This window comes from Apus apus, chromosome 2 (assembly GCF_020740795.1).
Source record: "Apus apus isolate bApuApu2 chromosome 2, bApuApu2.pri.cur, whole genome shotgun sequence".
Taxonomy (NCBI): Eukaryota; Metazoa; Chordata; class Aves; order Apodiformes; family Apodidae; genus Apus; species Apus apus.
Window position 1 is genome coordinate 132,972,256 of NC_067283.1, and position 27,400 is coordinate 132,999,655.

The 27,400-nt window shown below is 41.3% G+C and overlaps 1 protein-coding gene across 2 annotated transcripts; it reads left to right on the forward strand.

Moving 5' to 3' along the window:
- Window positions 1-151: 151 nt before the first annotated feature.
- On the forward strand, window positions 152-27,011 carry INTS8 (integrator complex subunit 8). 2 transcript variants are annotated; one of them, XM_051611684.1, is made up of 27 exons: window positions 152-334; window positions 2,031-2,205; window positions 4,088-4,228; window positions 4,646-4,717; window positions 5,851-5,902; window positions 6,891-7,073; window positions 7,574-7,681; window positions 8,392-8,547; window positions 9,023-9,123; window positions 10,370-10,511; window positions 11,632-11,702; window positions 11,841-12,016; window positions 14,026-14,159; window positions 14,725-14,835; window positions 15,556-15,757; window positions 16,339-16,460; window positions 17,444-17,628; window positions 18,959-18,992; window positions 21,694-21,750; window positions 21,830-21,891; window positions 22,788-22,906; window positions 24,565-24,668; window positions 25,358-25,408; window positions 26,087-26,160; window positions 26,241-26,305; window positions 26,409-26,452; window positions 26,723-27,011. In XM_051611684.1, the coding sequence occupies exons 1-27, from the start codon at window positions 205-207 to the stop codon at window positions 26,837-26,839; spliced, it is 2,988 nt and encodes a 995-aa protein (XP_051467644.1). In that variant the 5' UTR covers window positions 152-204; the 3' UTR covers window positions 26,840-27,011. The 2 variants fall into 2 exon arrangements, with proteins under 2 accessions (XP_051467644.1, XP_051467646.1); XM_051611686.1 differs by lacking the exon at window positions 6,891-7,073 and having other exon boundaries at window positions 169-334.
- Window positions 27,012-27,400: the final 389 nt, after the last annotated feature.

Genomic DNA, 27,400 nt, shown 5'->3' on the forward strand with positions numbered 1-27,400 from the left:
CGGGGGGAGGGAGGGAGGGCCAGGCCCGGGCAGCGCAGCCGCTCCCGCTGCCCGGGGAACCCAGGCAGGGCGGGCGGGCGGAGACACCGCAGGTCCCCCCCGAGGGGCGTGGCCGGACGTGTCCCCGCCTCCCGCCGCGCGCCGGGGGGCGGGGCCGGCCGCCATCTTGCCGCCGGCCGGGGAGGCGGCGGGGCCGGCGCAGCCATGAGCGCGGAAGCGGCGGACCGGGAGGCCGCCACCTCCAGCCGGCCCTGCACGCCGCCGCAGACCTCCTGGTTCGAGTTCCTGCTGGAGGAGTCGCTGCTGGAGCAGCACCTGCGGAAGCCCTCTCCCGGTGCGTGCGGCTGGCCCTGCCCCGCGGCGGCTCCGGGCCCTGCCCCGCGGCGGCTCCGGGCCCTGCCCCGCGGCGGCTCCGGGCCCTGCCCCGCGGCGGCTCCGGGCCCTGCCCCGCGGCGGCTCCGGGCCCTGCCCCTCGGGCCCCGGGGAAGACGTGCTGGCTCGTTTCCCCGCGGGCGCCTTCCCCCGGCGCTGCGGCCTGCAGCTCGGCTGCTGCTCGCCGGGGCCTGCTGCCGGCGCCGCCTCTGCCCGCCCGCCTGCGTCTCTCCCTGCATCCCTCCCTCGCTTCTCCCCGGGATACGCTGCGGAGGGGCCGCCGAGGGCTGGAGGGGCGGGAGGGTGGCGGCGCGGGGTGTGTGCGGCGCGGGGTGTGTGTGTGCGGCGCGGGGTGTGTGCGGCGGCGGGCTGGGCTTTGTGCGGCTCCGGCGGCGGGGAAGTCGGGGTGCGGGGGTGAGAGAGGGGTGTGCAGCCAGGGCTGTGCAGCTTAGTTATCGCAACTGAGAATGCGTTTGTCTCGTTCTATGTTAAATTTCGTATTGACTAACTTCGTTTATCTTTTATGTGCGTTTCCTTTTGAATATATGATGATGATTTTTTTTTTTCTGCGCAGATGTTACAAGTTGTTAAAGGGGAGTGTCTGGAGGACAGAGCCAGGCTTTTTTCAGTGATGTCCAGTGATAGGACTAGGGGCAATGGATGCAAAGTGGAGCATAGGAGGTTCCACGTAAACATCAGAAAAAGCTTCTTTCCTGTGAAGGTCACAGAGCACTGGAACAGGCTGCCCAGAGAGGTTGTGGAGTCTTCTTCACTGGAGACATTCAAAACCTGCCTGGACAAGTTCCTGTGTGATGTGCTCTAGGTGATCCTGCTCTGGCAGGGGATTTGGACTAGATGATCTTTCGAGGTCCCTTCCAACCCCTAGGATTCTGCAAAGTGCTCCTTGTAAAAATCATTACAATTTGCACCTCTTCTCCTCCCACTAACATCTTGCTAAAGGTTCAGTGCTGAAACAGCTTTGTCTTCTTAGGCCTGGAATGAATTGAAATCTAGTCTGATGTCTCATAAGGAAGTTACTGTATTTAAAAATAGGGGATCGTTTGACGATCGTAAGTGGGAATAGTCCTTTTCAGTATGTGAGATCTACAAGCAGGTGGAAGAAATGGAGAAATCTGGAACACTACTGAGAGTGTAATAATTATGATTTGGCATCAGTTTTTCATAACAGCTTGAAGGTACTGGAAAAACTGACTTATTGTAAAAGGGGCCTTTTCAAATTAGTCTGAAGGTATTTTCTGAATTTATTCAAAAGTACTAGCAGTTGCTTCTAAAATCTTAAAATACAGAGGAGCATTGCAAGTAGGTCTGTATTTTTACAACAGCTAACTTGTTATTTCAGTAGGCAGCATTTATTTTCTGTAGATGCAACTACTGAGACATAATTAATACAAAATGGAGAAAATAAATTGAAGTGTGAGGTTGAGGTTACCAGGGTAAAGTAACCTGAGGGTTAAACAAAGATATTTTAGTAGTCTGGTTTGAGTCAGCTTAAGGAAGATACCCTTTGGGATTACAGTCTGCCAGGTGACAATGTTATCTGTAAAAATGACACTGAGATAAGATCCTGATTGTAGGTGCAACAAGAAATTAATTTCTGGGCTTACAAAGAATTGAAAGAGTGGCTGTGTTCTTTGCAGACCCACCACCTGTACAGCTGATTGTCCAGTTCCTGGAACAAGCTTCAAAACCGTCAGTGAATGAACAGAACCAAGTCCAGCCACCACCTGATAACAAAAGAAACCGCATTTTAAAACTTCTTGCTCTTAAAGTCGCTGCTCATCTGAAGTGGGATTTGGATGTGTTAGAGAAAAGGTATAGTCTGTGCATATTCATGCTGAAATTACTAAACTGAAGTGGCTTGAGATCTTTGTTTTAACAAATAGAAATGAGTCTTACTTCCGTTTCTGACAGCATCATTCTGCTGTCTTGGGTGGTACAACTGAAGTCATGTTCAGTTTCACCTGTGATTTAGAAAAGGGTTTTGATAAAGGCAATGTGTGTGAGCAAATCAACACTGTTTAGGATTTAGAGTGGAGGGACAGTGACTCTTAAGCATTAAGATGTGCACATCTAAATTGCATAAAGATGATTTTAGGTTAGCTTTGTCACTGAAGAAAACAGCCTGTTTCCCTGTTCTGACATGTTTGAAGTTGGAGGTCTTGCTCCAGTTTTGTTGTTGTAAAGCACTCCATGTATCTGAACTGGATCCACTGAACTGACTGTGGTTGAAACAGACAAACTTCACCTTTGCATTTTGCATTTGAACTTTTTCAGTCCAAATAATTTTGGCAGCTGAGTGATCTGATGAGGCACATCAGGGAGTTGCACTTTAGCAGTGTGAAATTTTAGAGGGGCAACACTTGCTGCAGTTGTAAAGTGCATAGAGTCATAAAATCATTTAGGTTGGAAAAGACCCTTGAGATCATTGAGTCCAATAAAATGCAGGTATAATCCTGATTAAAAAATCAGCACTACTGTATGATACTATTGGGCTGATTCTGTGGCTTGAGAGGATCATTTTGTCCATCTGTGGTGGTTTTTATGAGAACCAGTCTGATGTAATTTCATCTATTTAGCTATCTATATAGCAGTTAGAGTTCTTGTTCTGTGAGCTTATGAAGCCTAAGATTGTTCTTGAGACACATGCTTTTGGTTTTTAGCTGATTATACCCAAAGCTTCAGTCATGCTGGTTCAAAAGGAATAAAATAACAGCTTGAGCATTAGCATTTTCTAAACCTTCTGCTGTTATAAATAGTGTAATTATATTCTGCTTTTGCCAATGAAAACAAGATTGCTGGACCTCACATAGTAAAACTAGTATTTGTTAGTTTAAAATGATAGCTTGATAACAGGCCTGGTGTCTGATACTACACAAGGCTTAAATTTTGTTAAACAGGAATTCTGACTTTGATTGTTAGAAATACAGTTGTGCTGGTTGTTTTCAGTGTTGGTTGCAAAGAATACAAATTTTTCACGAGATCAGAGGTACTTTGGCAGTAGCTGATAGTTTCAAGTTTCAAATAATGCCTAAATTAGTGTTTCAGTTGTGTTAAGTTATACCTCAAAAACTTGGAGTGAAGCAGTCCAGCCTGCATGCCTTCTCATTTTATTAGGGAAACTTCTGTCCCAGCTAATGTGTATTTTATGTAATACACCTTAGAGTGCTCTACAGAGTTCTGTTCCAGTTCCTAGTCTTAACTTCACTGTTTGCTGGTGGATGCTGCAGAAAGGGAGATAAGCAATAACAGCACAGGGAAATGTTCCCTTTATATATGTGAAATTCTGTTTGCAATGGAACTGTGATGGTTTACCTTCTGAAAGTGTGATCTGGGAATACTTTGAAAATAATTTATTGGTTGGGACCTGCATTTATAGGTGGCTGGGTTGTTCTGGGGATGTGTCTGTGTGGGCTAATTCAGTGGTGCATAGGAGGAGGAGCTCACCTTTCAGGGGAGCCTTCCACTTCAACTTAATTTTTGCTGCTGATAGTGGCCACTGATCTACATACCTGCTGTAGAATGCCGTCTGATACAGAGTATTTCATTATGCTTAATAAGTTTACTACTCTTACTTCCATGGGATGTTGTTAAGTGATGATACAGTACTGAATAGTAGTGTGTATTATTTAGAATTACAGAAGTAGGATTACTCTGTGAGGTATCTGGTTTTCTTTTTTTTTTTTATATTTAATAGCTTGTCTGTACCGGTGTTGAACATGCTACTGAATGAACTTCTGTGTATCAGCAAAGTTCCCCCAGGAACCAAACATGTGGATGTGGACCTGTCCAGCTTACCCCCAACCACTGCAATGGCAATACTACTCTACAACAGATGGTAAGCTAGTTCAAGGCAATAATCTTAAAATCATCGTAGAACAAAACAGTGTTTTATTCTGTCTATATACTTATATGCAGAAGGAGAAATATCACAAAATTGCTAGTTTGAGATTCTGTAGGTAGGCTGTAGTGAGGAGCTGAGTCTGAGAAGCTATTCTACAGCTGGTTTTGTTCCCTAAAAAAATAGTCAATGTAGTGGTTTGAACTGTCACCCTATAAAGAGAAAAATCTTAGTGTCTTCTAGCTTTTTGTGGCCCCAAGAGCATTTCTTAAATATTAGATCTTGAGTAGAGGATGTATTCTAATGGTATCATGTATCTGAAATGATAATCTGGTATTTTTAAGAGGTGTGTAGTAAGCTTGCTAAATTTCTGAGGCTAATACCATTATTTGCTTAATTTTCTCCCCTGTATAGGGCTATAAGGACCATTGTTCAAAGCAGCTTTCCTGTAAAGCAAGTGAAACCAGGTCCACCTCAGTTAAATGTGTAAGTTACAGACATAATTCATTTGGATTTTGTATGTATTTTGTAATCAGAATTTTAATTTTGAAGTGGATTAAATCATGCTAATAACATGCAGTTGCTTACAATGCCTAGCTGTACCATGGAAAACTTGTATTTATTGCAAGTATTTTCTTACTTTCTCATCAGACATACTTGATACATATATTTGTCTGTCATTCCACTATTTTAATATGTTGTTGTCTCTGTGTCTTCACTGAGGCATGAGAAATCATGGGAGATAGGGGGATGGCAGTTTGCCTTGGCAGAATACTTACTGTCTTGGTTGAACAGGATACATTTCTTGCGTCCTTTTTTAACTTATAGTAGCTTGCTTAATACAGTTGCTTCATTATAGCAATTTACTGCATTATGTATGGTAACTTGGGAAATAATGAAGTCTTTTCATTTGCTTCATTAGGCAAAAATTAATTTAAAGTCAGAATTAATTTTGCATTCTAGAAGTTGTGTGACTCTAGTTACAACCTGTATTTGGAATTGACTTTTATGTTACTAATTTCTCTGATGAGGTTGTAAGTATCTCAGTGATACTTCCCATGTATTTTATGTCAATTTTATATAGGCCATACTTGTTAGAGTGTCTGTTAACTATGTTGATTAAAAATACTCCTCCTCCTAATTTTACTACAGATCTCTAATAGATACTGTCCTATATGTATCTGAGTCTGATCAGGAGTTAAAAAAATTATGTATGGGGAAATAATAAAAAAAAACTTTTCATTTTTACATTAACACACTTCTGCCCCAAAACATGCTTGAGAAGATTTAAATAGTGATGCTTCAAGAGACTTGAGGCTGTGGAAGCTGCTTTCTTCATTATAGTTTTGCTAATATTAACAATCTGACTTTAAAAGGAAAAAGCAAAGAAAACTTTTAAAAGTTCCATTTTATTGAACTGTATTCACACAAAAAACCTGTATTTTTCATTACATAATTCTGTATTGCAGATATAGTTAGCTAAGAAGAGTCAGTGGTCCTGCATAATGATGTTTAAAATCAAAACTTACTATGAATTAATTGTAGTCTAGAACATGAAGTAAAACAACATGAAGGTTTGTTTTAGAATTGAGATCTTGACCTTTCTCTGTATTTTCTAGGATGAACCAGATGCAGCAAGAAAAGGAACTAACTGAAAATATTTTGAAAGTGGTGAGACTTCTTTCTCTTCTTATTTTTGCTTGAATTTAAATGTAAATATGAATGGTCAGGAAATAAACAATTGCACCAGTTTTGTTGGATTCAGTATATTTATATTGTGTTTTACACTTCTAGTGTCTGCTACAGTTGCAGTGTGTACTTTTTGGACAGTGCTGTCTCTGCACTGCGTATAGTAGCGAGTTCGTTTTGCATGATTGAAGTAGTCTTTCATCAGTCCATCCTTGGAGCCCTGTGAAGCCTCTACAAAGTCAGTGTGTGATTAGTAATTAAGACCATACCATGCTTGAGCTGCAAAATCATATGGCAGCAAAATTCAACACTTAAAGCTTTTTTTAAAAGGATTTAGTAACTTTTCTGTATGTAGCTTTCAACAGAATGCTGGTTGTGCCTAAAGCATTTCCCTTTGAGAGGCACAAGAAAGAGGAATAGCAAACCCTCCACTTCCATAGGTAGCCTAGTTCATCTTCCTATTCTTGTACTACTTGGAATCAGTTACAGAATTTGTATTATACATGTTCTACAATTTTTTACTTGATTTAATATTTTTTTCAAATAGATGAGCATGATGTTTAACTGTTCTACCCATTCATCAGAGTTTTTGAAAAAAATCTTCTGTTCACATAGAAGCTGGTTTTGTTTCAGCTGAGAAGCAACCAAAAAGTTACAGGCTGGCTGTTGTATAACTTAATGCTCCAAAAAGACAAAATGGTATAGGTGAAACAAGAAAAACATTTTGTTTCAAGTGGAGGTAAAGATTTGATACTGCTTCTCTGAATAACTGAAACTAAATTAGAGATCACAGATTTATTTTATTGTACAGGAAATACGGGAACAGGTTCTACACAGCAATGAGACAGGTGTATAAAGACATTTTTTACTATCCTTTTACTGTACTTCTACATTTCTAGTGTTAATTTGAACTCAGATCTAAACTCAAAATGAAGAGGTTAATTTTTTCAATGCATTTGATCTATTACAGTTGAAAGAGCAGGCTGCTGATTCCATCCTTGTCCTAGAAGGAGCACTTAAATTAAACAAAGATCTTTACGTCCACACTATAAGAACTCTAGATTTATTAGCCGTGGAGCCTGGTATGGTAAATGGAGAAACGGAGAGCTCTACAGCTGGACTGAAAATCAGTGCAGAGGAGATACAGTGCCAGGTAGCATACGTTTTGTACTAAGGCTTTCAGTTTGTTTCTTTAGACGAAGTTGTAAGTAATAATTTTTAGTTAAATTGCAGTAATTTTCTGTTAATATTCCTGTGTTCTTTTTTTAAGGCAGTGGGGTACTACTGGCTTCATTTTTATATTAGTAGAACTTTTTTCAATGCTGTAAATAATTGTTGCTTCCCCATAATCCCTCATTTCCCCCCCACACCCTGGAGTAAACTATTATTTGGCAAGGATAGCTTATTATTTTGTTCTTAACAATTACAGGGAAGTCAGTCTGTAATTTTGTACTGCCTGTGCAGAATTACTCACACTGAGATCACAGTTAAAGAGGAGACAATTTAAGTATGTGAGGGAAGGTGTGTAGTGTATGTACATGAGATAAAAGTAGGAATAGTATATGTGAGGTTTGCACTGAAATACTTCATCTTGACTTTAAATGTTACACACATTTCCAAGATAATGTGTTTTTATATCAATGCTGTTTGCAGGTTTGCTATGATTTGGGTGCAATTTATTTTCAACAAGGATCTACAAACGCAGCTGTTCATGAAAACGCTAAAGAAAAGTTTTCCAAAACAAAGGAGTTGATTGCAAAGGTAATGAGTCTTCTATTAGCATATATGTTCAGCTCTTCTGAACGTTAGTTGATTATTCCTTGCTTCCTTAGCAATTTAGTAACTGTTAATGGTACATACGGTCTTTGAAGGAACTTCGTGGGATCTTAACACCTTTTTTTTTTTTTCCACGTTGTGCCTTGTTTAAAATGGTAGTAATTGCACAAGTATATTGCTACTTTGTTCTATGTTTTGTGGTGAATATTCTCTTACACAAATTGTCTTGATGAACAAAATGGAAGAATAACATCTCCACTGCAAGTATTAACTTGACTTGAACGGTGCATTTGGCGTCCATTGTAGTTTTATGATTTTGGTGATGTCTTTTTGAGGAAGGTAAACATTCAGCACTTCCCATTTTTATTGTTTTTATTTTACTTTCCCTGGGAAACAAATTGTCTGTGTTCTGACCTTTTAAAAATAGGAAATTTTAATTTACAAGTAGGATATGCTTTGGTTTTTATTTTGCTTCCTATTTAAATTCCCCAAACTGTAAAACTAAGATTTTTATCTAAAAGGACAAATCACAGTCTATGCTTTAAAGAGCACATAAGAAGCATGCTATTGGAAAATGAGTGTGTATGCACACATTCTTTTGTTGTTTTGCTGTTACCTGGGGAAATTGTGAATGTTTCTGAGTCACATTTAATAATATTTTGTTCACTAAGATTTGATTAACTCTTTCTTTTCAGATTGGTTCATCGTCACTTCATTTTACCATCGATGAAGAGCGGTTGGCTGGGTACTGTCAAGCTTGTGGAGTCCTTACCTCCTCTTCTGATGATGCATCTCAACAGGCAACTCCTTACATTCAAATCCATGGCTGTCTGAAATCTGGCAACTATCAGGTAAATAAATTCACAGATAATTGAGAGTTTTTAATCATTCCATGTGGATTATTCCACCTTAAAAGGATTTTAATAAATGTTAGTGTTCCAGTTAAGCATTAACATAGTGTTTTAGAATAAATGCATATAGGAGTATAACATAATTTGATATATATTAGATTAAAATATCTTGGGTTTTATACAATGTAAGTAATTCCTACTACCTGATACCTGGAATTTTCAAGTAGAATTTAATTCTTTGGCTTTTGAGGAGTGTTGCTGCTGAGATGTGCAAGTTTATTTTGGTTTCCTTTTTCTTTGATCCTCTGATACAGGAGAATGTCTTTGTTGTTTGGTCCTTTTCTGGTTTAATGAATTTTAGTCTTACGTACAGGTGCAAGATGCTTGTGTTAGTTGAATATTTTTTACCAGATAAAAAAAAGATTTGTGTTTTTGCGTTATCCATTGACTATTCCAACTGTGTTTGTGTTTATAGGACTTAGTGAAGATATTCCTTGAAGATAATATAACCCTCAGTTTACCTGTTGAGTTCAGGCAATCAGTGCTGAGAGAGCTCTTCCAGAAAGCTCAACAAGGGTGAGACATTACTTACCTGTTCGATGATGATGAAAAGCAAATTTCAATACTTTTTCTTTTTAATGCAAAGTATACAAAATCTTCAAACAAAAAAATTACTTACATCAAAGAAACTTGATTAGTGACAGTCTAAACTCCATCTTCCAACCAAGGAACTGTGTTGCAATCTGTCTTGCTGTGGCCATATATGGAAAAAAATAAGATTATTTTTAAATGTATGTGTTAAGTGGTAAAAGTAATAATTTATTGTGTGTGTGTATATAATTTTATAGTTCAGTTAACACCTCTTTAGAGGTCTTCTAAAATTTGAAGTCAAAGCTGGTCAGGCCAACCATACTAAGCAGTAATACTGTAGGAGACGTGTACTTCCTTGGGAACACTGGCAGTGTAGTTATCTGTGGTAGGAGCCTTGTGCACCACTGAACTAGCCCCAGGGCAGAAGGGCTAGTATAGTATATTTATAATAAGAAAAACATGACAATAAGCAGAGAGAGAATTTAGATGTTAGAAGGGCAACTTGTGGATGGCTCCCAACTGAGAGATGCTGAGCACATGGCGACATTCAGAATTTAGTGGTCACAGCCTCCTGATAACAGCCTTTTGTGTAAGAGTTTAGTAGTTACTGAATTCAGCTTTCACTTCAGCCAGAGAGAAGTCAAGTATCTCTTAGAAGAGGATCTTAAAGGCTGTAGGTAAGCAGTGTGTAGGGGTGGTTTCATTTGTGATATGGCTGGTAACAGAGCATCTTCAGTCATGAGTACTAGACAGTGAAAGATGGAAGAGCATGACTTTGCAATGAAGTTAAAGCACACAAAGATTAAGAGAAAGAAGCCATAGGTTCTGGTTATTGGTTTTGATTTTTGTCCAACGATTGTGTATTCTGAGATGCATAGATATTCCTGAAGTGTTTCAGACTGCCTGTCACACTCAGGGCTTGCCAAGAAGCAGTGCACCTTTGTGCCAGTTGCAGTACTCTAGTTGGAGTTTGGGTGGTGCTCAGACTAAAGCAATAATGAAGTCTGCATGTGAAATAGAGCTGTGGGCAGGGAGGGAATTTTCTTATTTTAAAAAAGTGAGGTCCTGGGTAAACTTAAGTAGAAGCCAAGTAAAGCTTTTCAGAGTGCAGTCGTGAAAAGAGGCCTGTGCTGCAAACTTGTCTTGGGATCTGGCATCTGGAGTTGTGCTGTGACACCAACTCTGTGTTTATCAGAGCAGTTCTGTGATCTTTGGTTTTGTGTTCATGCAGGAATGATGCTCTGGATGAAGTTTGTTTCAAAGTCTGTGTGTGCAACACAGTCTGCAATATATTGCAGGGTCGAATAGTTGATGTTCTGTTTTGCCAACTGTTCCTGAAACCTAGCAAAGAGAAAATAGACTTCCTCCTTGAGGTAAGAAGTTATCTGAAATTAGAAGGGGAAACACTATTTAGTGAGATAGTTCTTTCCCCTTAGAATCATATTAATGTTGCAAGTAATGTTCAAATTTCTGAAGCAGAGAAAAATACTTTGTAAGGTAACTTCTCAAACTTTTTTTCAACTTATTTGCAGTTAGTACAGTTGGACTCTGTAATCCATCTTGCATCTGTTTCTGTCTGTTGAGGCGGAACCAGTGTTGACCTCTTGCTTCAGCTTAGATTTGAAATAGCTGCAATTCCTGACATCATTAAATTATGTACAGATTTTTCAGGAACAAATTCTACAGGATACTAGAAATTAAAAATCGTTTGTTGAAGAGGACCACTTTCCCATACCAGCCTTGTTGCAAAAGTTAGCATCTCATTAAATGATCCTGAATTATGTGTGAGAATTAAACTGTAGTCCTCAGTGAAGCTTTTTAGGAAAGTATTCCTGCTCAAACTAAACTTATTTCTTTGTTGCTTTGTTGTTATTTTCGTATCATCTTTGTGAAATTTGAGACTTTTACTAATTCAAACATGAGGCAAAAATTGACTGACAGTACTTTGCTTCAGAGGAAGCAAAAGCTGTTCATCAGCTGCTCATGTTAGGACTTTAACATGTTTCTCCAAAATAATTAAGCTGATAATTAAGTTTAGCTATCTAGTTAGCTTTCAACTGCTGCTTTTACATTTTTTGTAAACTGTTAGCCCTAGTGAATCTTACGGGTTTGCACTTAGAAATGTTGCTTCATTTTTAAACTCATGTAAAAGGGCTTTGATAGGTACTTAATGATCTAGTGAGGCTGACTGATGCTGTAGCACTCGGTGTCCACACACCTGAATATCAGAGGAAGAGGAAAGAGGATGTGAATGGTGCCTCAGGGAGAATCACAGTTGTTTGAAACTGCCTGTCTGGTGCACACATTGAAAGAAACTCAAGTCTGTCTGTGTTGGCTACAGTGTTTGTCACATAACTTTGTTGCTTCACTTGGAGAGAGAGTTACTGCCTGATACTAATTGTGAGTCAGAATACTGGGCAGTAACACTGGCTGTAACTATGTGTTTTAAGAGTTCTAAAGGGCTGCTTAACTATTTACTGCTTCCTTTCCGAGGTTTGTTCAAGATCCATAAACTTGGAAAATGCTTCTGAAGCATTGAAGAGAAAAATGGCAGCATTTCTCAAGTATGTACCCTTATTAACATAAAATGAATTTACACTTTGTAAGCAATATAATACAGCACAATAAATGTTTTGAGAACTTAGAACTGGAAAAATAACCACTTTCTTCCTGCTCAAGGATTACCTTTTTTATTTGTTTAGAAACTTATGTTTGGGTTTGGAAGATCTTCAGTTTGTCTTCATGATTTCATCTCACGAGCTGTTCATAAAACTGCTGAAAGATGATGAACGGAAGCTGCTCATTGATCAAATGCGGAAGAGATCCCCTCGAATCAACCTGTGCACAAAACCTGTGACTTCTTTTTATGATATCCCAGGTAATTCTCCCAGCGTTTCCATGAACATGTGCAGACAGTTACCTTTTTCCATGCTTAAGGCTACTGTGTGCAGGTCTGTTATCAAAAAGTTCAGAGAATGTTTTCAGAGAGAATACTTTCCAGTTATAGAATCAATCATAGAATCATTAAGGTTGGAAGGGACCTTAAAGATCATCAAGTTCCAATCCCCCTGCCATGAGCAGGGAACCCTACCACTAGACCAGGTTGCACAACCTCATCCAACCTGGCCTTAAAAACCTCCAGGGATGGGGCATCAACAACCTCCCTGGGCGACCCATTCCAGTTCCTCACCACCCTTATAGAGAAGAATTTCTTCCTAATATCTAACCCAAATCTCCTCTCTCTCAGTTTAAAACCATTACCTCTTGTCCTGTCACTATCTGCTTGCATGAAAAGCCCCTCCCCAGCTCTTCTGTAGCCCCTTCAAGTACTGGAAGGCAGCTATAAGGTCTCCCCGGAGCCTTCTCTTCTCCAGGCTGAACATCCCCAACACTCTCAGCCTGTCTACAAAGCACAGGTGCTCCAGGCCTTTGATCATCTTGGTGGCCCTTCTCTGGACCCTCTCCAACAGGTCTATATCTTTCCTGTGCTGAGGGCACCAGAACTATACACAGCACTCCAGGTGGGGTCTGACCAGAGCAGAGTAGAGGGGCAGAATCCCCTCCCTGGCCCTGCTGACCACACTTCTTTTGATGCAGCCCAGGATGCAGCTGCTCTCTGGGCTCCAGCACACACTGGTGGCTCATGTTGATCTTCTCATCACCTACCACCCCCAAGTCCTTCTCCTCAGGACTGCTCTCCAGCCATTCTTCCCCCAGCCTGTATTTGTGCCTGGGGTTGTGCCGACCCAGGTGCAGGACCTTGCACTTGGCCTTGTTGAACTTCATGAGGTTGGCACTGGCCCACCTCTCCAGCCTGTCAAGGTCCCTCTGGATGGTGTCCCTTCCCTCTGGGGTGTCAGCCACACCACACAGCTTGGTATCATCAGCGAACTTGCTGAGGATACACTCAATCCCACTGTCCATATCTCCAGCAAAGATGTTAAACTGCACTGGTCCGAGTACTGACCCCTGAGGGACACCACTCGTCACCTGCCTCCATTTGGTCATTGAGCCATTGACCACAACTCTCTGGGTGCAGGCATCCAGCCAATCTCTTATCCACCAAGTGGTCCATCTGTCAAATCCATGCCTTGTCAGTTTGGAGACCAGGATGTCATATGGGACAGTTTCAAATGCCTTTAGTTGGTGAATGTCCTACTTGTGCAAGAATGTGGCTGTTACTTGCTTGTATCTCAACTGAGTGCAATAGATAGGCTCAAACAAATGTGTCTCCTAACTGACCAAGTGGAAGAGGTGGTGTGGCAGTTGGTTTGAACCAAATCTGTCTGTGGCAGCTGTTCCCAGTAAGGGTCCCGTGCCCCTGGACTTAAACCAGCACTAATGTTTGTGTGACTGTGTGATGAGATGGACCTGGAATACCATCTAGATGAAGTTTTAAACCTACCAAAGTGAACCTATCAAGATCTCTTTGTCCAGTTCATTTCCCAGATACAGTTGGCTGGCTGTGCTGCAGCACAAGTCAAAGCTGTCGTAAGAAGTGCCACATGGTGATAGAAGCTGGAAAGAACTCACCTTTTCAGCTCTCACGCAGACTTATGTTTACTTAAGCCAGATGTGAAAATGCTTATTTTTATGTAAGACAGCACAGGAACACATTTTTTGGTGCAGATCTTGAATCTACTGCTTAACTGAAGCAAGGATAAGGGAGTAGTCAGAGGTGCTACGTGTGAGAAAAGGGCAAGCAGTCTTTTAGGTCTGGGAAGCTAGCACAAGGTATTTGTGGAAGGGCACAAAAGGATGTATGTGGCCTATAAAAGCACATATGTATTTGCTGTTCTTACTGTGTTATGTTTAAAATGTTACATACTAAACAAATGTGTCTACATTAAGAAGGAATATGGGGAGACCTGATGGCTTTTCTTTTAGCTTCAGCAAGTGTCAATATTGGCCAGCTTGAACATCAGCTCATATTGTCAGTAGATCCTTGGAGGATTCGCCAGATCTTAATTGAGTTGCATGGTATGACTTCAGAACGCCAATTTTGGACAGTTTCAAATAAGGTAATTTATTTTATGTGGTACTCAGAGAGTGTAATTCAAAGATTGCGAAGAACAATAAACATTTTGTCATCCTCAGTGTGATTTCCCTCCCCCCACACGTAGTGGTGGTTTAATAAGAATGATGATACACATTAAACTGACATTCTCTGTTGAAAGTATTGGAACAAATGGTAAAACCTTTTGTATTACAGAATTACTGACTGTATCATAAGCTTTTCTTGTGATAAAACTAATTTATTTAGCTTTTGTTGCCAGTGTTCTGACCAGTTAGCAATAGTATTGTAGTTTTAAGTTCCTGTCATTAAAAGCTGGAAGCAGGAGACAGGAAGAGATTCCCCTCCCAATTATTGCATATTTGGAGTCTAGGCAAACAGAGTACCCAACAATTTTTATTGTATTTCTACATGAGCAATAGATTACTTCTGATTAGATGTAAAAATGAGGGAATTAGTACTTAAGTTTGTCGAGCATTTTCAGTATTTCAGTTTTGTTTTTAATGGTTTAAGCAGTGATGTGAATTCTAAAACCTGTTTCTGTGCAAATGTCCTGTGCATTTCTCTCCCAGTGGGAAGTACCAAATGTTTACGGCAATGTTATTTTAGGAATCAAAGACAATCTGACTAGGGATTTGGTCTACATCCTTATGGCGAAGGGATTACACTGCTGTGCAATTAAGGTGAGCAGGTCATCTGAAGCTACAGGTGAGTTAGTTTGGGCAACTGAATTTCAACAGCACTGAAAATATGGAAAGCCCTTTTTCAGAAAAATAACTGAAAAACTGGGCAGTGAGGGTGATATAATAACAAGCTCTGTGTTGTATAATGGCTAAATATTTCTGTCTAAAGCTCCATCAGTAGAGAAAGGACACTGGCTTTCCTGTGACTTGGGCCTGGAGGAAACTTTATCCATACGAAGTTTTGATTGTGATGTACTCAATCACATTGTGTCTAAACCCGGTGATGGTTTGGCTTACTGATACGAAGTGCTGTTCTTTTGACTGTTTTACATAAATAATTTATTGGAATGCTGTTTTAGTTGCCTTGAAATTAACAATGCTGTAGTTTGCTAAACTACAAGGTTAAAACAGAACTGTACTTAATATGCCAGTAGTTATTTCTGATGTGTTTTTGTTCAGACTTCTTGTTTTGTTTGAGAAATCTGGACCTGTTGGAACTATTAAGCTTAATAGCAAGTTGAAGGGACTCAAACATGTAAAATGTTACTTGTGAGATACTTGAGCAGTGCTAACAATAATGATGCTGAGTCTGATGCCTCTATGGGCATGCCTTTGTGGGCACCTCTCTCAGCCAGGATAGAGCTGAGCAGTGCTATAACTCTTGGTGGTTTCCCTTATGAATCCATTAGAAGCCATTAATGCATATCCTCTTAACTGCAGGATTTTGTCCATGCAAAACAGCTTTTTGCTGCTTGCTTGGAGCTTGTGACTGAGTTCTCTCCAAAACTCCGTCAAGTCATGCTGAATGAAATGCTACTTCTGGACATTTACACTCATGAAGCTGGAGCTGGTGTGTCTGGAGAACGTCCTCCTTCTGACCTTATAAGCAGAGTCCGAGGATATTTGGAAATGAGAGTACCTGGTAAGTACATTGCTGTCCTTCCTGGGATGCAGTAAAGCAGAAAGCCTGGGAGAAAGGAAGACAAAAAAACAAACCCCAACTCTTTATGGTAGATATATCATTTAGGTGTGTAATTGGAAAAACAATGCTGAAGTTTGACACTAAATTCAGTGAGTGTTTAGCAGTTTTATTACTTTTCAGAAGCTGGAAATGAGAACAGTAACATCATGATGCCTGTACATTGCTGAACACTGACAGCTTGTTTAGTGCCATTTAAAGGATTGGAACAGGATAAATGTCTGCATTTTGACCTGAAAAGTTCTGCTAATCATTAAAGCAGTCTGCATGGTTTGATACTGAGGGAGTAGCACTGTACTGTTGTGGTTGGAGGAAGCTCTTGTTGCTGCTTATTTTTAGAGGTGCAGTCTCTTGTATAGCTAAGCATCTTGTTTTACTGTGATAGAAGGTAAGGAACAGAAAGGGCTAATTGGAGGGAATGGGTTTAACTTAGTCTCACACAATGTTGTGTATTCTCAAAAAAAACCACAACCAACCCCAAAAACCTTAAAAAAAGGTTAAGCAGAGAAACTCTTTTCTTCCAGATATTCCTCTTCGACAAGTGATAGCTGAAGAATGTGTTGCCTTCCTGTTAAACTGGCGTGAGAATGAGTATTTGACCATGCAAGTTCCGTTACCTCTGGTTCAAACTAATCCTTACGTGAAGGTAATGAGAGCTCAGTCCCAAAGCCTTGTAAAGCTGCAGTTGACTTTTTCCTGTTGAAGTCTTCTGTACTTGTAAAAGCATGTACCCTTCTGTCTCAGGAGTGTTGGGTTTGGTAGCTATAATGAATTAAGTCTGTCTCAGAAGACAGCCAGGCTTAGCAACCAGTGTGTTTGACAGCTGGTGAAAGACATGGAGGCTGTGCTGCAAGAACAGATGAAAAAAACTGCATCTTAGCCCTTGCTGGCTGCCAGCTGAGTTTGGTTCCATAAGCATCAGGCATGTGTGGCTATGATCCATAAACTGATTGAAACCCTGCAGCAGATCCTTTTTAGCTGGAACTCAGCTTAGATTCATATGGGAGCTACGAAAAGTTTGCAGAGCTCAGGCTTTGTGACTTCTTGTTTTGCTGTTCTAGACACTTGTTTTCCAAATCCATTGGTTTGGTTTTTGAATCTAAAACCAGTGTTGAGTTTCTGGAGATTTTCAAGTTCTACCTTTTTTGCAACTTTACTTTCAAAATGGTTTTACAGCATCATGTCTACTTCAGAGTTAGGTGCTGAAGCTGAATGCAGATCATATTACAGGACAGATTAATTTTTGGCCTGCTTTGCTTGCCTGTTGTATTTCCTAATTCCTATTTTGAGGTTCAGCTTTTTCTGTATAGCAGAGAGGTAGTTCTATGAGGCTAGTCTTTGTAAAACTGTATTTCATGCTTTTTAGGTTTTGTGTAATATACTTAAGTAGAGTGTAACCTTGTTTTCTGGAGCTCATAGTAATGAAATATACCTTAAGGAAATTAAAGGGGAAAATCTTCTGTTGTTTAATTCCTGTCTTCCAGGTTCCTTCCAGTTTAGTCATGTTGCTTCATAGTTTGTAACTTAAAATCACTTTCTTAGCCACTTTAAATACCAGTAATTCCTTTTCTGTAGTCAATACTCAGTCAAATACAGTCAAAACTGTATTTTTTTTCTTGTATTGCATAGCTGGGACAGTTGCTGGCTGCTACATGCAAAGAACTTCCAGGTCCCAAAGAAAGCAGACGGACAGCTAAAGACCTTTGGGAAGTTGTTGTACAAATCTGCAGTGTGTCCAACCAGCACAAACGGGGCAATGATGGCAGAGTGAGTTTGATAAAGCACAGGGAGTCTACACTGGGCATTATGTACAGGTGTGTTTTCTTAAATGATTTTAAAAGATTGTTTGAATTGGATGTTTGACCCCAAGTCTGGATTCCACTATCAGAGTAGTGGCAGCAGCTAAAGGTATCGACCAAGTGAACAGTCTGTACTGGTGTCTCTGGGTATTAGGATGATGTGTTGACTTTTCAGAGAGAGAAAAGGAGGGTGTGGGATTCAGGTCAGTACACAGACACCAAAGCAGATGTGCCTGTGCTCCCACTGTAATCAGTGTAAGTCTTCCAGCAAAATCACTGGCTTCCAGAGGGCAGTTCAGCTGACTGGCTGGAGGTGTCTGCTTTACACTGGACAGAACTGCTCTGCAGACTGCTGGCTGACACTTAACTGCTTCTATCACTGTATTAAACACCTAGCTCACAGTGTAGGTGTCTGTGCTTAGCTTTAGGCTTCTGAGTAGCCTATTCTGAAGATGTTATTCCATCTTGAAATGAAATTCTGGTTCAGCTGAGCCCCTGCAGAGAAGGTAAAGAAGGCACCATTGTTAACTAGAGTAATTTTACTGTCAAGTTACCTAACCTCTGCTAACATTAACTGATTGATAGATTGATTCAGGACTCTCTGATTTATCCACTAATTAAATGTTTCCAGTCTCCTTAGTTCCAACTCAATTATAAGCTGTCTGTTTTGGTAAATTCTGGAATGTATTATTATATTGAACAGCTTCCCTCTTTAAAAACGTGGAAAAGGTGCACCTGTCAATACTGACTGCTTATTTGCCTTTCTTGAGCTAATCAGGTTAATGTGTGCCTGAAGACCAGCTGCTTTTGCTTATGCTGCTGTGGTATGGGTAGAAGGGGGTATGTGCTTGCTGTAGGTTTCAGTTGTGTACTTGGGCGAGGAGAGCCAGCAGTACAGGTGTACTCTAGGATACTGATTCTGTTCTGAACCCACTGATTGAAACCGTAAAGAACAATGACCCTGTTGTTATTATATGTACCTTACAAACGGTCACAGTGTACCTACTTCTGTAAGCCTGTAGGTCATTGTTGCAACCCTAGCTTGGATAGTTACAGTTTCTCTCCCTTTTAGAGGCAATGGTTGACTTACTACAAAGTGATTTTCATGCATTTTAGAGCTTGATGGAAAAACAGATAACTTCAAATACAGTTACGGCAAGTTTTACATTTAAAACACATTATATAAGAGCTAATTACCTGCTTGAGCATTTGTAAACTTAGAGGTGAAGGAGTATTTTGTGGGTGAAGAATTTGCTTCACCGACTCTCATTTCCAGTGTGTTAAGTTTGCCTATATTCTCTGCTGTGGATGATTACTTACACAGTTATTTGTGTCCCTGATTTAGGAGTGAATTGCTGTCCTTCATCAAAAAGCTTCGGGTAAGTTCTGCTGGTCTTAAGAATGTGTTTGCAACCAGAACTTTCTTCTGGTACAAGATTGTGTTTTTTTTTCCAGGGCTTTTCCTATTAAGTTTAGAAAATCTGACATCTATACAGGTGTTCTGTATGTCCCTGAAGAACTTCTGAATTTGCTGTACCTGCTATATAGCTGGAATAGCTTGTGAAAAAATCTTGTCCTGAGCTCTTACAGTGAAGATCTGTTAACATTATGAGTATATTTTATTCCAGCTATCATGAAGTTAATATTGTTCCACCTATCACAAAGCAAAGTATTCCTTTGGGAAGCAGAAAGAATTACAGAATCTTAGAGGTTGGAAGGGACCTCAAAAGATCATCAAGTCCAACCCCCCTGCCAGAGCAGGGTCACCTAGAGCACATCACCCAGGAACGTGTCCAGGCGGGTTTTGAATGTCTCCAGTGAAGTAGACTCCACAACCTCTCTGGGCAGCCTGTCCCAGGGCTCTGTGACCCTCACAGGAAAGAAGTTTTTTCTGATGTTTACGTGGAACCTCCTGTGTTCCAGTTTGCACCCATTGTCCCTTGTCCTATCACTGGTCATCACTGAGAAGAGCCTGGCTCCATCCTCCAGACACTCGCCCTTTACATATTTGTAGACATTGATGAGGTCGCCCCTCAGTCTCCTCCAAGCTCAAAGAGAACCAGCTTCCTCAGCCTTTCCTCATAAGGGACGTGTTCCACTCCATCATCTTTATGGCTCTGCGCTGGACTCTTTCAAGCAGTTCCCTGTCCTTCTGGAACTGAGGGGCCCAGAACTGGACACAGTCTTCCAGATGCGGCCTCCCCAAGGCAGAAGAGAAGGGGAGGAGAACCTCCCTTGACCTACTAACCACATCCTCTCTAATGCACCCCAGGATGCCATTGGCCTTCTTGGCCAGAAGGGCACATTCCTGGCTCATGGTCATCCTGTCCACCTGGACCCCCAGGTCCCTTTCTCCTAGGTCAGTCTAGGAGAAAGTCTTTCTCCAGCAGGTCAGCCCCCAACCTGTACTGGTACATGGGGTTTTTCTTCCCCAGATGCAAGACTCTACACTTGCCCTTGTTGAATTTCATCAAGTTTCTCCCTGCCCAACTCTCCAGCCTGTCCAGGTCTCACTGAATGGCAGCACAGCCTTCCGGTGTGTCAGCCACTCCTCCCATTTCAGGTGTTATCAGCAAACTTGCTGAGGTTTCACTCTGTTCCCTCACCCAGGTCGTTGATGAAAATATTGAATAGTACCGGTCCCAGTACTGACCCCTAAGGGACTCCACTAGTCACAGACCTCCAACAAGGTTCTGTCCTATTGATCACAACTCTCTGACTTCTTCCTTTCAACCAGTTCACAATCCATCTCACTACCTGATCATCTAGACCACCCTTCCTCAATTAATCTACGAGGATGCTGTGGGAGACAGTGTCAAATGCTTTACTGAAATCAAGATAAACCACATCTACCGCTCTACCATCATCTATCCACCTAGTCACTTCCTCATAGAAGCTATAAGGTTGGTCAAACATGACTTCCCCTTGGTAAAACCATGTTGGGAGATGACCCCTTCATCCTTGATATGGCTAGAGATAGTGCCAAGAACAAGTTGTTCCATCACCTTTCCAGAGATGGAGGTGAGGCTGACCAGTCTATAGTTACCCAGGTCCTCCTTCTTGCACTTTTTGTAGACTGGAGTGACATTTGCCATCCCCCAGTCCTCAGGCACCTCTCCTGTTGCCCATGACTTACCAAAGATGATGGAGAGTGGCCTAGCAACGACCTCCACCAGCTCCCTCAGCACCCACGGGTGTATTCCATCCAGACCCATCGATTTATGGATGTCCAGATTGCTTAACTGATCCCTAACCCAATCCTCCTCTACCAAAGCAAACTCCTCCTTCAGCCTAACTTCTTCTGGGGTTTAGGGATCTGGGGCTCCTGGGGACAGTCTGCAGAATAAAGACAGAGGCACAGAAGGCATTCAGTACCTCTGCCTTCTTTATATCCTCTGTCACCAGGGCATCCACCTTATTCAGCAGTGGGCCTGTATTGCTTCTAGTGTTAGTTCTATCTGCAATGTATGTGAAGAAGCCCTTTCTATTGTCTTTGACCTCACTAGCAAGGTTTAGTTCCAAGGAGGCCTTAGCTTTCCTAATTGCCTCCCTGCATCCTCTGACAACAGTTCTGTATTCCTCCCAAGTGGCCAGCCCCTCCTTCCATGATCCATAGATTCTCTTTTTCCACTCAGTTTGCCCAGCAGTTCCTTGTTTAACCATGTGGGTCTCCTGGCTCCCGTACTTGATTTCCTACCCATTGGGATGCTCTGATCCTGAGCTTGGAAGAAGTGGTCCTTGAATATTTGCCACTTGAAGTTGCTGCTTGCATCATAACTAAGCAGCAGAAGAGAAAGGGAAATCATTTTATGCCTTGTGAGTTTCTAAATTCATAGAAAGTTGTAGTATACCTAGCTTTAAGGCTAGGCAGTACCCACAGAAACAACATAAAAAGGTGTGCAAAACCTGTGTAAAGTTTATATCCAAGCAGTTATTCAGGAAAATCTGGAGTAATTAACAAAGTGGTGCCCTATTTCCACAGAAAATTATAGTGATGTTGGAGTTTCTTAAATAGCTCTAAAGCTTAGGGAAGAAAATAGAGTTTTGTTAGTTCATGGGATGCTTTTTTTTTCTTTACAGGAACCGTTGGTTTTAACCACAATATTGTCCCTCTTTGTCAAGCTTCATAATGTTCGGGTTAGTACATATCATAAACATCTTTGGTTTCTTGAAGTGTTTCTCTCTTTAACATCTGGTACCATATTTCTTCTCTTAGGAAGATATTGTGAATGATATTGCAGCAGAGCACATTTCCATCTGGCCCTCATCCATCCCCAAGTAAGATGATAATTAAAAATACAATTATTTTCAAAATCCATGTTTATGTAGTTAGTTTGGTTGCAGTTACTGCATATTAGGACTTGTGTGTTAGTGTGGTTTGTGCCATACGAGGGTATTGCTGACCCCCATTCTGTTTGTGGGCAGATTGAACTGATTGTGTGGAGGCTTTTGTTGCTAATTTGATGGTCCTGATGGAGATGCGGGTACAAGAAATGTAGGAGTTTTTTTAACTGTGTGCTTTACTGAGCTATATGTAACTATGTGAACTACAGCGTATTTGAATACAAAACTAGTGAAATTTTTGGGGTACGTGTGAGTAATGGCTAAAAGGGTAAGTGGCATGTGGTACGTATTGAGTTAGACTTCAGTGTATATTATAATGTTAAACAGAAAAAGTAATTTTCAAGGTTACCAGAATTTAGCTGTAGGGTGAGAAAAAACAAGTGTTTAAAATGGAGATTTCCTATGAGCTTTGGGAAGGGCTGCCCAAGCAGCGTGCCAGACCATTCCCAGCCTTCCTTTCCAAGCTAGTCCCACAAGTTTCCAGAGATTGCTGTCTGTTGCCATTTATGCAGATGTTGTGACAGTAGTTTCAGGTGTTGTCTGCCAGTGTCTTGAAACTGAGAACATACGTTTTTGCACAGAACCCTTTTATGGTGTCAGCTACAGAAATATTTCTGACCTTTTGTCCCTGTCTGTATTTGTTCAATCAGAGTTAATGTATTGAAACGCTTGGACAGTAACCTTACTTAACACTAAATCTTTCCTGGAGTTATTTTTGCTTGACACTAAATGCAAAGTGTTTTGTACTTAAACTAGATGTGAAATCAGAGGAGTGTTTAAAAAAAACAAAACAATAATCTAGGATTTCTTCCTTCCTTTTTTTCTTTTAGTCTTCAGTCAGTGGACTTTGAAGCTGTGGCTGTTACAGTAAAAGAGCTAGTCAGCTATGCATTGACTATCAACGCAAACAACCACTTCTGGTTAATTATTCAGGCAGATATATATTTTGGTAAGTGAAACCCATGTCTGTTTCAAGTCTTTTGATGCTGTAGTGTAGGTGACTTTGTCTAGGAGCTTGTCTAAGCCCACAGAGAGGCTGAGTCATGCAGACTTGCTTTTGGGGTAAGGAGGACTTTACTGTAAGGGTCATTGGTCACGTTTTTAGTGGGTGTGGTTGGTCCTTGAGTGTGACCCCTAATTTAGAGTCTTCTATAAGTGAATGGAAAGTTGTGTCAATAGTACGTGCTTTTAAATGTGGAGATCACCTTCACTGGAGCAGATGAGCAGAGAGGTTCTGTATTTTTATATAAGGAAATATCTCTGATTTGTAAACAAGGTAGCATGAACTCCTGATCTGGGGAGCTCTTTCCTGTTGTTCTGTCTTTCCCAGTACTTACCCTCCCTCAGCTGGGAGCAGCCAGCAGAATTGGAACATACAAGTGTCTCGGATCCTGGGTGTTGTGATGTGCACCCAGACTGTGCCAGGGCAGCAGTTGCCTGGGGAAGTCTTGCCCAGCCTAAGTGATTCTATGCTTTCTTAAATTATTTCCCAATCTAGAGCCAGTTACCCAGACTTACTTCATAGTGTGAGTAGAGTGGAGAGGTGTGGGTGCTGAAGAATGGGCTTTCAGAAGGTAGGCAGATAAGTATGGTACTACCTGGTGCATGTTCTGGAGAAGGACATATCTGTAGCTGTCCTCAAGTGTATTTGAGCATTTCTTTAACTTAAATTATCTGAGACCAGTCTAATGAAATTTAGCATTTAAGCCAGATAGTTCTTTCTGGCAGTAAAACAGGATATGTGCTGTCTCTCTGCCCCCTGGTTGCTGGTGCTTTGGGCTACTGCAGGAGCCAAGGTGCATGTTTCCCGATCTCTTTTTTTGGACTGGAAGGATGTCTGTGGTGTGCAGTAAGATGTATTGCAGAAATCTTAGCCTGTTGCTTCCAAGGGAGACAGATTTGTCTAGAGGAGGCTTTTTATCCTTTCAGGTGAAGGGAAGAGGTCTTGCGTTCAGGGCTGTCACCATAGATACAGGAGTGATTCAGGGTTGTAAATGGGCAGTATTTGCTGCTCAAACAAAGTGGAACAGCATCCCAGAAGGAGGGTGTTTATGTAGGAAGCCACAGAAGCTGCTGCCTGAAAGGGCAGTGGTTGGAGCACTCCTGGCGTGTCAGGTCTGTATTTCAGAAGCAGTGTGGACAAGCAGACTGATCTCACTGCAGAGCCTGTCTTCAGGACAGCCTAAGAACTTCTGGGAGTAAACATGTGCTGAACCATGGGGTGTGGTGGTGTCAGCTGACCCTCTAACTCACACCATCTAAACTCCCTCACTACCATCTGCATGCTAAGTTCAGTGAAGGCAAACTACTTTTCCACTGTGAGGTTGATGGATTTAAGATCAAATACCTATAAAGTAAAAAGTGATTCCCAAAAGGCAGAACTTTGCCTGTATTGCTGGTTTTCCCGATTGTGTAGTTTTCTGTCTGTCAATGTTCTAGGACCTCCTGTGTGTCTGTGCTTTTTAAACAATGATAGGCAAGTCACTTTCCCAGTAGAACTCAGCTGAGATATATGTATCTGAGTAATTCCATAAACAATTGATCTCAGCCTTATGAACAACTGCTGTGTTTACTTTTAAGACCTTACTTTGCTTTTTTCTACTGCAGCAACAAATCAGTATTCAGCAGCCCTTCACTACTACCTACAGGCAGGAGCTGTATGCTCAGATTTCTTCAATAAAATGGTGCCACCAGATGTGTACACAGACCAGGTGAGTTAAAATGCGGTTTAGATGTACAAAAATCTCTCTTTGGATTCAGTCACCATCCTGATTCTCTGTGGAGACTAAACTGCTAAACATGGGACACATTTCTGTAGCCTGTAAGATTCTACAGCTGATGTATTTGGGGATGTGAATCCTCATGGATTCATTTCTCATTGCTTGTTACTTGAAGGCCATAGAAAATCTGAAGCTTCTCCTTTGCTGAAGCACAGAGGCTTTTCTGTTAGTTTGTAGAGGCTGAGGGTGCAGAGGTGCCAGCTGGAAAAGCACTGGAACTGGGGCCCTCGCTGGTAGCGAGGTAAGGAAAGAGCTGAGCATGTGCGGTGGGCGAGGCTGGTGTCCCTCAGGCCGCTCCCTCTGCTGGTCCCAGCCGGGTCAGCCCGTTCCTGCGGCCGCGGGAGATCAGGGTGCAGCTCCTCAGCAGAGCACAGCCCAGCTGGCTTACCAGAAACACGGTGCTTTGTTCTGCAGCCCATCCTCACCTGAGGTCTCTGAAGTGGTGGCAGCTCTGTTGTTGATCAGTGGATGTGCTAAAACCCAGGAATTGTCTGTGGGAGTGTCAGAGGACTGTACCTAGTTATTTTGCTGATCTTTGTATTTAAAAAAAAAGAATAAAATTGCTGTTTGTGTTCCAGTACTAGCATTTCAAAACTCTTTGGTTTTTAACCATTCTGTAGGTGATAAAAAGAATGATCAAGTGCTGTTCTTTACTCAACTGTCACACCCAGGTAAGAGGTGAAACATGGCATTAAGAAAAACAATTAGTTTATACATATTTTTATGTTAAAAGAGGGGGAGGGTTTTTTAGAAAGTAACACTGAATCCAACTTCCCTTGTAAATGCAATCTGCAATAAAATATTTTGTTACTATTGCTTCTAGGACTCTAGAGAAGGACTCTAATATTAGAGTAAACAGATATTTGGAAATGTACAAAGTAGAAATAGTTTGGGTCTTTGGTTTTTTTGTCCCATTTTTCTCTTAGGAGAGAGCTGACTATTTTCATGGAAAGTTGATAGCATGGGATCTGTGGGGCAGTGTTGGGAACCTGGCCTTGTTCTTCATGGTAGCCACATGTGGCCAGTGTTGTTCACAGGGAGTGTTCATTCTCAAGAAGTGTAACAAGGCTTATATCAAGCTCTGATTTAAGAGCTATTAAATGCATTTAGAAACTTGGAAGCCAGCTCAGTCCCTTCAGATTTGAGTAAAAAACATTTTTCCTCTTAGCTGCTGCTGTTGTTGCTATTTCAGAATGAGCTGTGGGCTCTCCAAGTTCAGTGCTTGTAACTTGCTTGCCATGGAAATCAGCACTTGGCTGGGTCTGGCCTTGGGGTGGGATTACTGCAAGTTTGTAGAAGCTGGGGAGACATTAATGCTGTGAAAGTCACCTGTGAGTCTTCCCTTACAGGTAGCTATTTTGTGCCAGTTCCTCAGAGAAGTAGACTACAAAACTGCATTTAAGGCACTGCAGGAACAGAACAGGTAAATGTTACAGCAGAGTTTATAAACATGTACACACCCTGTGAATTGTGTGAGATCATCTAACCTGTGTTCTCTTTCAGCCATGATGCCATGGATTCTTACTACGAATACATCTGGGATGTCACTATCTTGGAGTATTTGACATGTATCCTTTCACTAGAATAGCACTACAGAAAGCTCATACTGGATGTTTATGGCTAGAAAAAGTCTGTTTCCTACCCAGGTGTCTTTTCTTGACTCCACCTCAGATCTCCACCACAAAAGAGGGGAGACAGACAAGCGGCAGATAGCGGTGAGTGAACACAGGGTGCCTTGGGCTTTGGGTTTTTCTTAGTGTGTCTTTCCCTCCCTGAAACTATCTTTGGAAGAAATTGCCACTTCTGCTGTAATTTGGTTGGGTAATTCAGAATCAAGGTTGGATGCTGATGTAAAGGTGTAGTGGGGTGGCACAGTGTGTTACAGGGAAAAAAGCACTGCTTGAACTAGCACTGAAAATGCTGTGTACTGAACCAGCTTTACTTGGAGTGACTGTTGCTAGTGATGTCTCCTCTATTGTTTTCAGATTAAAGCCATTGGGCAGACAGAGCTGAATGCCAGTAATCCTGAGGAAGTGCTACAGCTTGCTGCACAGAGAAGGAAAAAGAAGTTTCTTCAAGCAATGGCAAAACTTTACTTCTAGGCTAATGCTGGAAGACTATTATAAAATACGTGGAAGTGAAAAAAAAAACTTTCAAGACTTTATTTTTAAAATTCATTTCAAGTTTTATACAACATTTACAGTCTAGTATCTTTCTTTTTAGAAATAGATGAAATCTTAAAATAAACCCTGTATTTTTACAAACTGTACAGAAGGCTGGAAACAACTTCAGCTAGTTCCACAATGGCTTGTTTGCAGAAGACAGGAATTCAAGTTTGCAAAGAGCACGAGTTTAATGTGGATGGGGGTGGCACCCGATGCTCCAGTGCAGCTTCAGACTGCTTAATGTCATGTAAAACTTGTCCCTGGATGGGGGACACAGTGGGGAAGAGGACTGATACCCATCTTTCCCAGTCCTGTCCCTTCATCACAGAAGTGAAGCACCTCAGAGGCAGAGGTAGTGAATATTACAAGGAAAACAGTAGTTAATGCTGTTTATAAACACTGATAAAAATACAGCTCCACAGTTTAGTTTAAAATACTGTTCCTACAACATGAGTGGTTGTAGAGTACCAGCAACTCACTTGTTCCCATACCCTCTCT